The 10,562-nt window shown below is 34.8% G+C and overlaps 1 protein-coding gene across 1 annotated transcript; it reads left to right on the top strand.

Annotated features, from left to right (window-relative positions):
• Positions 1–2,098: 2,098 nt before the first annotated feature.
• On the top strand, positions 2,099–8,783 carry spcs2 (signal peptidase complex subunit 2). The gene is made up of 5 exons (XM_059331417.1): positions 2,099–2,227; positions 3,946–4,029; positions 4,583–4,743; positions 6,229–6,363; positions 7,878–8,783. The coding sequence occupies exons 1-5, from the start codon at positions 2,186–2,188 to the stop codon at positions 8,062–8,064; spliced, it is 609 nt and encodes a 202-aa protein (XP_059187400.1). The 5' UTR covers positions 2,099–2,185; the 3' UTR covers positions 8,065–8,783.
• The last annotated feature ends 1,779 nt before the right edge of the window (positions 8,784–10,562 follow it).

Below are 10,562 nucleotides of genomic sequence, written 5' to 3'. Positions count from 1 at the left end.
GGTCTGAGGAGCCAGCATGGTTCCTGGTCTATAGGTCTACTAAAAGTCTTCCAGTCTGAACATTCATCAGACGTTCTTGAAGCTCTGGATAGAGTCTTCTCTGTGACCGCTGAGGATCATGGGTACTGTAGTCTTTGTTTCGAGCCATTCGACGGACTGAGAACAGATTTCTGCAGACCAGAGAGGAGCCTGTGTTTGTGAATCATGCCTGAAGCCGTATTCACAGAAAAAGAGACAAATTAAAGTTTTAACCTGTAAAGTTCTGGATTTATTGAGTAAAAGTACTTTCAGTAAAACTACTCTGTTGTACTTCAGTAAAAGTACTTTCTGTTATCATTGGTAAAAGTACTTTGTTCCAGTGTTATGTAAATGCGGCTTCAGCTAGAAATAGTTTATGTGACATTCCTGCAGTTTCTACATTCATTCTTCTCCTCTTTTTATCGCTTCTGTTAAAGTTGTAAAACCATCATGTTGTCAGTCAGGAGGATTCTTTCAATTTGTGAGATGAGTATTATAATGATTATTGTAATTATTATAATAATTATTATTATTATTCCTGTGTGCTTCTCTTCAGAGACTCTGAAGGGCTTTTTTTACTGATGCCACATGAGCTTTACTCTCTACAACACTGATATGCACATTTTATAAAGTGTGTGTGCGTGTGTGCGTGTGTGTGTGTGTGTGCGTGCGTGCGCGTGTGTGTGTGTGTGTGTGTGCGTGCGTGTGTGTGTGTGTGTGTGTGTGTGTGTGTAATGAGTGCCAAATAATCAGAGTCAGTCTGATGGAACATGTTAATTATTAATTCAGTAGTTTTGTATGAGTGGAGATCTGTGGCTGCTGAAACCAAGAAAAACCTAAAAGACCTGAGAAAACTTGTGTCCTGTCTTCTTTATAAAGTTTATAATGTGTTTTTATATATATAATCACACAAGCACATGTACAACCTGATGCCAAAACAGTTGGGACACTGACTGCAATGTAAATTAAACAGAATGCGATCCTTAATTGATTCATATATTCAACTGAACACTGTCTTAAGACGAAATATTTAATGTTCAAACTGATGCACTTCATTATTTTGGGATTGAGGACACCAACTGTTTAAAAGTGAATTTTTTTCACATTCTGACCTTTTCTCATAGTCCCTGAATATGTCTCCTAGGCCTTGACTTTGTCTCCCTATCCCTCACTTTATCTCCTAGCCTTGCCTCATAGTCTCTGACTTTGTCTCCTAATCCCTGAATATGTCTCCTAGTCTCTGGATATGTCTCCTAGTCTCTGTCATTATATCCTTGTCCCTAGATATGTCCCCTGTTCCCTGACTTTGTCTCCTAGTCCCTGACTCTGTCTCCAAGTCCCTAAATATATCTCCCAGTCCCTGACTTTGTCTCCTGTTCTCTGACTTTGTCTCCTTGTCCCAGACGTTGTCTCCTCGTCCCTGAATATGTCTCCCAGGCCCTGACTTTGTCAGTCCATCTCAGATGAGCCTGGCCTCACAGTCTCTAAATATGTATACACAATAAAGATGATCAGTTTGAATATTACATTTATTGTCTTTGTTCCATTCTGAATTTCTGAATTTGAATATGTATGAATATTTATGAGCTAAGTGTATTTCTCTTTTATTTACATTTTGTCCCTACTTTAATGAAAAGTTAAGTCAAGTCAAGTCAAAGTTTATTTATAGAGCACATTTAAAAACAACCTCAGTTGACCAAAGTGCTGTACAGTTATTAAAACAGAATAAATCATACACAAATAGGTATAAATAAAAACAATGAAAACAATGAAATACTAAAAACAGTAAAAACAATAAAATAAAATAGTAATAAAAACTCAATCCAAAACAGTGTTAGAGATTAAAAAAAAAGACAAATAAAAGGGTAAAAAAACAGGAACATTGTTTATTTTAATTGAGTATTTTTTGTTAATTTAGTCATTTTATTGCAGTTATTAAATCATAAAATATTCTGCTTAATTTCTTACTGTTATAAAATCTAATAATTTATTTGCTTTTATATATTTATTTATATGTTTGTTTTTGTGTGGGAGAAAAAAAGCGTACTCGCCGCCGCCGCTGCCTCGGTTACGCGGACGCGATTACGTGGCTGGTCGTTCAAAATCTCGCCGACAGCCAATCAGAAGCGTCCAGGTCACTGATGCCGTATTCGTAGCGGAAGAGAAGATGGCTGCTGCGAGGAACGGGAAGACCGGACTTCTGGAGAAAGTGAGCACTAAAGTTTTACTGTTTTCACTCAGCTGGAAAGAAGAAGCTTAGGGGGTTTATTTTCTCAGAATAATAGTCAGACTGTGGGGGAGGACAGTTCAGCTCTTTGACAGATGGCGTCACCCCGCGGCGGCGCTGCTGTTAGCATGCTAAGCTAACATTAGCCGGGTGAAGTGCTTTTATTTTGTAATTAAAATTAAACCCAATTCACAGTGAGGGTTAGATTGTATGTTTCTGCTGTTTGGGTTCATCAGTCTGTGTCCAGACTGGGTTGACTGTTCCCAGCTGTTACAGACAGCTGCTGCACACACACCATTTAAGTTTATAGTAATTTAAACCCAAACACAGGTGTTATTAATGAGGTTTAATCAGCTTAGCTCTATGCTCAGTGGACACATGTTGGTGCATGACTCCTGTTGTGTTTGCACCAGAGGTGGAAGAAGTATTCAGATCCCTTACTGAAGTAAAAGTACTACTTCCACACTGTGAAATTACTCCACTACAGTAAAAGTCCTGCATTCACAACTTACTGAAGTAAAAGTGCAAAAGTATCTGCATCAAAATGTACTTAAAGTATCAAAAGTAAAATTTTGTTAAATCAAATCAAATCAAATCAAATCAAACTTTATTTATATAGCGCTTTTCATACATAAAAATGCAACACAATGTGCTTTACAAAAAATAAGAAAAAACAAACAATAAATAATAAATACAATACAATAATGTTATGTAGAATAGACCCACTCAGATTGTTTTATATATTCTAAATATATTATTGTATTATTATTATTTATGTGAAGCATTTACAGTCATGGAAAAAAAATGTTAGACCACTCTAGTTTTCTTCAATTTCTTGTCCATTTTAATACCTGGTACAACTAAAGATACATTTGTGGTTTTCTTGATCATGATTTGGGTTATTATCAAGAAAATCATGTAAAATGGCTAAATATCAGCTCATAAATTAAACTCTTATGATCTATTTTTGTTGTAATCCTTATATGTGTCCAAACAAATGTACATCTAGTTGTATCAGGCATTAAAATGAACATGACAAGGGTGGTCTAATATTTTTTTCCATGACTATATGTAGTAAGTGTTTGCATTTTTTCAAGGTTGGGCTAATTTAACTAGCTATTATACTCTTATGAGGTTTTTTTTTTTAAAAGTATACATTCATCATGTTTTTATGTTAAATCTTGACGTGAAAAGTAACTTAAGCTGTCAGCTAAACGTAGTGGAATTGAAGAATAAAGTCGCATAAAATGGAAATACTCAAGTAAAGTACAAGTACCTCAAAATTGTTCTTTAGTACAGTACTAGAGTAAATGTACTTAGTTACATTCCACCACTGGTTTGGATTGTATTTAGTTCATGAAAATTGAAAATAACTAATCTTTGTTTTTGCTACCAGTGGCAAAGGAAGCACACATTTAATAATTAACATGATGTATAGTACATTATTTTAGTATTTTACACTGTATTATTACATTATTTCCGATATAATGCTTCTATATTATTACATTATATTAAAACTTAAGAAATATAATTTCTTAATCATATATATATATGTTGTACTTTTCATTTTTACTGTTTAAAACGAATCAAAATAAGTGTTTTGCTCTTAAATCAATAATAAAATTATAGAAACATTGTTTAAAAAAATACAAAAATCAGTTGTAAAAAGTGAAATGATTGTGTTGATGTTTATGTTTTAGTGGAGAATAGATGAGAAACCAGTGAAGATCGATAAATGGGACGGAGCGGCTGTCAAGAACTCTCTGGATGACGCCGCAAAGAAGGTCAGCTTTTATTCTGAAAGATCATCAAAACTTATGATTTTAATTAATTGCATTTCTAAGTAGTTTATCAGAATTAATCCCCAATTTAAAAAATATTTTTAATTCACATTATTTTTTTTTGTTTCATTTAGACATTATGTAATTACATTTATTTTATCCTGTTTATTTTGTTGTAATTTATTTTTTCCTTTTTTTTGTATAAATCATCATCATATCAATCATTATACATTTAATTAATTTAACATGTATGCTGATTTTTGATTTTAATATATATCAATAGTTATGAACAAATTGTTTCTTTTTATTTACATTTTGTCCCTTGACAAACCCACTTCAAGTCATTTCAAAGTCATTTTTGTTGTAGTTATTATTAAATCATAAAATATTCTGTCTAATTTATAACTGTTATAAACTTTGATATATATTCTTATGATATTTTACATTGATTGAAAACATCTTCAATCTATGACAACCATAAAAAGACATTTAGGTAGAATTAGTAATGAGTGTGTGTGTGTATTAACCCTGTGTCCCGTGGCGGCGCCCCCTTCAGGTGCTGCTGGAGAAGTACGGTTATGTGGAGAACTTTGGGCTGGTGGACGGTCGTCTTCTGATCTGCACCGTTTCCTGTCTGTTCGCCATGCTGGCTCTGGTCTGGGACTACCTGCACCCCTTCCCTGAGTCCAGACCGGTCCTGGCCTGCTGCGTCATCTCATATCCTTTAACACAGGGGTGGGCAATTAATTTCCCCAAGGGGCCACATGACCAATGCCACGAAGGTTGCAGGGGCCGGACCAAAACTCTGAACTAAATTCTGCTCAATATTAATTTAATCGCTTTATAAAATACAGTAAATTATCTGGTTTTGGGCTGCTACTGATAAGAATACATGTTATGATAAGACTGTTAATGTGGAGTAAATGACCTTTAGCAAGGTTCCTATTGGTGTTTTTGTGTTACATAGCTTGTTTGTACATTTTCTAGGTGTTTTACAATGTTGTGATGCTTTTATTTTGAAAAGGTGCCGTCCAGTGTGAAACGGGTGCTTTCATTTTGAAAAGTAGTGACAGGAAATAACGGGTGGAACGGTAAAATGAAAAAACGAACGGTAAATAATAACGAGTGTGTCGTAATTCATATAAAGTTGATATAAAGTATCAAAATGCTTCTATAGTGGCTGACTGACAGGACACAAGGTTTGTTAGAGTTTATTTTCTTCTGTCATATATATTAGTGGCTATATTTGTTGTCTTAACTATAGTAAAAGTGCTTGTTAGCTCAAGTGCTAATGCTAATGTTTGTTAGCTCTTACGGTGGATTCACAAGGTGACCATGGAATGTCTTATTTTTATTTTCATGGAGCTACGATTTAAAATAAATAACTTAATGCTACTAAACATACATTCAATCCACAAAAACAATATAGAGCATGTATGTTATGCAGTAAACCAGTAACTTTATGCAAAAAGCAATACCCGTTTTTGACAAGGTACCTCGGTAACTCGGGTAACTCAGATATACGTAAATCGCCTTCAAAATAAAAGCACTGCGGTTGTATTGATTTCTAATTTCTGGGTAACCTCACGCGGGCTGGATGGATGGATGGATGGATAGATACTTTATTTATCAAGTGTCCTGTAGCAGCATTCAAACATACATTGAACAGACACTATACATACATTAAAATGAAACTTAACTTATAAATAATTAACCTATGATAAAAATTCAAATCTTGGCTAAAAACTTTTTAAAGACTTTAACCGGGAAATAAAAAATTGCATTACTTACAATAATAATGCACAGATAAATTCAACATTTGCAAAGTTGACCAGGAAAGAATAGTGCAAAAACAGCTAATGAAAGTGCACATTGTCTGTTGGGGACAAAAGAGTTTTTGAGTCTATTGGTGGAGCTGGATTGGGACAGGAGTCTGCCACTGTATATATATATATTTTGTTGGTAATTTCCAGTAAAAATTATGTTGAAGTTGCTCAGTATGGGCCGACAGCAGCATCCAAATATGTTAATGAAGCTGTTGAAACATATTACAGATTAGGTGAATAGTGAACGTCTGTCCGATTGTGATAAAACATAATCAAATGAACTGTATAAACAATGTTAGATATCTTTAATGTCAGAAGTCTTTGTATAGTGTGAGTTTGTGTGTCTGATGGTTTCCGTTCCCTAACCCTCCCTCACGTACTTCATCATGATGGGGATCCTGACTCTCTACACGTCCTACAAAGAGAAGAACATCTTCCTGGTGTCTCTGCAGAAGGATCCGGCTGGGATGGATCCTGATCACGTCTGGCAGCTCTCCTCCTCCCTCAAACGGTCTGCTCTTAATACTTGCATCCTCTACAGCAGTAGTTCTCAACCTTTTTGAGTCGCGACCCCCAATTTAACATGCATGTTGTCCGCGACCCCCGCTCACTGAACAGAATCACACACAATTCAGATTTCCCAAAAAAAGAAACAAAATGACCAAAAAAAGGAAACAAAATGACCAAAAAAGACACAAATTGAGCACAAAATGATCAAAAAAGACACAAAATGATCAAAAAAGACACAAAATCACCAAAAAAAGAAACAAAATTACCAAAAAAAAGACACGAAGTGACTAAAAAAAGACCTAAAATTACCAAAAAAGGAAACAAAACTACCAAAAAAGACACAAATTGGCCACAAAATGATCAAAAAAGAAACAAAATTACCAAAAAAGACATTAAATGACCAAAAAGACTAAAACACATTAACACATGAACATTTTAACACAGTGGAGACAGAGCTGACTTCCAAAATGAGTTGGCGACCCCCAGAAATCATCTCGCGACCCCAAGTGGGGTCCCGGCCCCAAGGTTGAGAATAGCTGCTGTAGAGGACAGAAGCTGCCATGATGTTTCGGTTTTAATTAGCTTCTGCATTTACATTTGTATTTAATATCTTATTTTTTTTTAATCTTTTTTTAATGTTTAACTTTAAGTTTTACTTCATTTTAAATTAATCATTTTAATCTTTTCTGTTTACATTTTTATTTGAAATTATATTTCAGCATATATTTATTTCATTGTATTATTTCCTAAGCATTTTCCTGCCTATTCATTTCCCCAAACTTGTTTGTTTCTGTATTTTATTTTGTTTTTCAAAATAGTTTATTATTTTGGCAACCTCTGTCCTCCATATATTTCCACCTTTTTATCAGGTTTTACAGTTTTATTGCTGCTGTATTATGAAGCTCTGCAACATATCACATTGTGAGAAGAAAAAACTATTATACAGAAAATAATTTGTTTTGTTTTTAAATTAACAAACACAGTGGCATCATGTAAACCAGGGGTCTCAAACTCAAATTACCTGGGGGCCGCTGGAGGCAGTATCAAAATGACCAAAAAAAGACACCAAATTACAGAAAAAGACAAAATGACTGAAAAAACACTACATTACGTTAAAAAAAATACGTTAAAAAGACACAAAATGACCAAAAAAATACACGAAATGACCCAAAAAAATACACAAAGTGACCAAAAAGACACAAAATGACTAAAAAACTAAATTACTTAAAAAAGACACACAATTACCAAAAAAGACACAAAAGGACAGAAAAAAAGACAAAATTATTTAAAAAAGACAAAATTACCCCATAAAAGTAATTAAAGGGACCTTCCACACACAACACAGTAAAGTGTAATTCATATAAAACTCACATTAAACTTTCATATCAAGGTGGGGGCCACAAAATATCATGACGAGGGCCGCAATTGGCCCGCGGGCCGTGAGTTTGAGACCCATGATGTAAACAAACGTGTGTGTGTGTGTGTGTGTGTGTGTGTGTGTGTGTGTTTTCTCAGGTTCGATGACCAGTACTCTCTCAGAGTTTCCTTCTGTGACGGGACCTCCAAAAACTTCCGTGAAGCCGAGTTCACCAAGTCCGTGGCGGCGTTCTTCGACGAGAACGGGACGCTGGTGATGGACCAGTTTGAGAAGAGCGTTTCTAAGCTGCACGACACGCTCTCCGCCGAGAAGAAGACCAAATAACTGCAACGCGTCACTCGTCAACATGTCAACAACACATTAGTACGTCAACAACTCATCACGTCTCTGTAACCGTGCCGCATGAAGAATCGTCTCTGCTGTTGGCGGGAGCATGTCAGTCATCGCGTCAGTCAAACTGTAATAACGTCAACGTGAATTCCTCTTTAACACATTTAGAAGAAAGTTCACCTGTTTGGTTTTTTTAACTTGTGGAGTTGTTACTTCCTGCAGGTTTGTTGTCAGTATTTTTTTATATTTCTGAATCTCCAAAATAACATTTCAGCTCCACAACAGTTCCTGCTGAAGGTTTTTAAAAACTTTCCAGGTTTCTCAGTCGGTAAAGTACGGAAGGCCATTTGTGCCAATGTGATTTAAAAAATAAAAAAATAATAAAAAAGTTGGTCAGTGTGATGAGAAACTTTCTTAAAATAATGACTTTGAAGTAAAAATAAAATAATTTTCTTTGTTTGTAAAAAAAAAAAAAAAATTGTCTCCGTGTCAGTGGTTACTTAGCAACAGATTAGCATAATTAGCATTTATCGGGTTTAGTTAGCAGGATGCTAACGATGCTAATTGCAGGACATGTTGATGCCTTACAAAAGGAAGTGGACTGAATGTCGACCAAACTTAAACTTTTTTTGAATGTTTTTTATTATTATTTTCTCTGTAACTTCGGAAAGCAGTTTGTGAAACATTAAAGATGGAGAAAGTTACAGAAAATATATATATTTTTTATTGTTTTTATTTTCTCTGGCAGAACCCCAGTTCATCCAGCAGGTGAAGCTGTTGATTCACGTGTTTAAATGTGACTTTATTCTTTATTTTGGTTCCCTCGTCCTCCACACAAACAACAAGAACAAATAGTTTCAATAAAACAAAAGACAAAATAAACAATATTAAAGAAGTGAAATAACTCCACATCTGGAAACAATATCAACAAAAAACCCCAGAAAGCTTCATAAAGAAAATCATCAGCTTTCTTTTATTTACATTTTTTAATTAAAATCTAATATAAGTCTGATGCTCCAGACCATAGTAGTGACTGTGACGTCACCCATTGGTCAATATGCATTGAAATATTGAAGTATTTTCAGTTTACACTGAATGTTATTACATAACTTACAAAACTTGTCTTCAAAGTCAAGCAAAACATATACATAAACAAATGCCAGAATATTTAGGTAAAGATAATAAACGTCATCTTGATACATTGCAGGTTAAGTTAATTAATGCCGTCTCAGTCGCTAAAGTTATTGTTAATTTATATGCGTCAGATGATGATGTACTATGCACAAAGTATATGTAGCTGTGCCATTCAGAAAGTTATACATTTCTTTATTGTGTTAACAGGGAGCGACAGTCTGCTATTATCCTTTATAGTTTTTTATAAATAACTTTTTAAACTGCAGCGCTGAATTTAAGCATGACATCCAGTTACGCAATGACGCACTCCTGCACACTGGGAAGGCTCCATTAGTGGTTCTACCAGTGTTAGGAAGGACCCGACTCTGAAGGGAGGATCCCACCAAGGAAGGATCCTTGACTTTGGGATACAGCCCATATTTGGACTGTGGAGGAGCAAGAGGGATCTGACGACACTGACTACACGTCAACCTGACTAGTCTAGACGGATTTCAGAAAAAAGGCCTTCTATAAGAAGTGAGGAGCATTTATGGGTACAAGTCGGGAACCGGCCTACCTTACATGTTACATGTACCTTACCTTACATGTTTTTGACCTTCTAATTTGTATATCAAATGGCCAATTGCCCATCTTGCTCGGTCATTGGACCATTTCCCCTTAGTTTTTTTGTAAGTAGACAATCAAGATGAGGAAATTAAGTTTCTGGATCTATAGTCTAGGGTCAGAGCAAGAATATAGTGGAGGCTCAGTGTCTTTTATATATATATATATATATATATAATATATATGCAAAATACCAACTGGAACATTTAAAAGTGATATTGATTGAATATTTATGTCAGCCTTAAAAACCACATAAATAATGCTTAATTTCACCTTAAAAGTAGGTATTTTGCATATATATAAATATACATAAATACATCTTGTGTTATATACAGTCTATGGTTGTGACCCGTGAAGTGGAATACTATATGCTGTCCTGCCGATATTGGTTATTAAAGAAGATAAAGGAATAAGTGTGGAGTTATCTTATAGCCTGCTCATCACCCATCAGCCCGAGAGACTGGAGAACGCTACCCCGACAAGAAATAAGGGTTACACAAACAATGTTTATTGGGATTTTTAGTTTCTCACACTTGTGGATATTGAACATGTCCCAGGTCAAATTGACCAACAAACAGTATTGCTGTTCCTGAGAAATGAACATAACAGGAGCGTTAACTTTAGATTTTTATCCTCACAATTTCAGTTCGTTATCCTTTAAAAAAATTAAAAAAAGATTTAATTGTTATTTCAGTTAATGAAAATGCTTTTCCAATTCTAGTTATTTCGTTAGTTTTCGGTAACTGTAATAACCT

The sequence above is a fragment of the Centropristis striata genome, chromosome 4 (assembly GCF_030273125.1).
Source record: "Centropristis striata isolate RG_2023a ecotype Rhode Island chromosome 4, C.striata_1.0, whole genome shotgun sequence".
In the NCBI taxonomy this organism is placed as follows: domain Eukaryota; kingdom Metazoa; phylum Chordata; class Actinopteri; order Perciformes; family Serranidae; genus Centropristis; species Centropristis striata.
This window is presented reverse-complemented; position numbering and strand designations above follow the sequence as displayed.

Bases quoted from the DNA above. Each gene is read 5' to 3' on its own strand.
- spcs2 (XM_059331417.1), top strand. From the start codon at position 2,186: ATGGCTGCTGCGAGGAACGGGAAGACCGGACTTCTGGAGAAA. The intron at 2,228-3,945 runs GTGAGCACTAAA...TTTATGTTTTAG, and splicing joins AGACCGGACTTCTGGAGAAA to TGGAGAATAGATGAGAAACC. The intron at 4,744-6,228 runs ATATCCTTTAAC...ACCCTCCCTCAC, and splicing joins CTGGCCTGCTGCGTCATCTC to GTACTTCATCATGATGGGGA.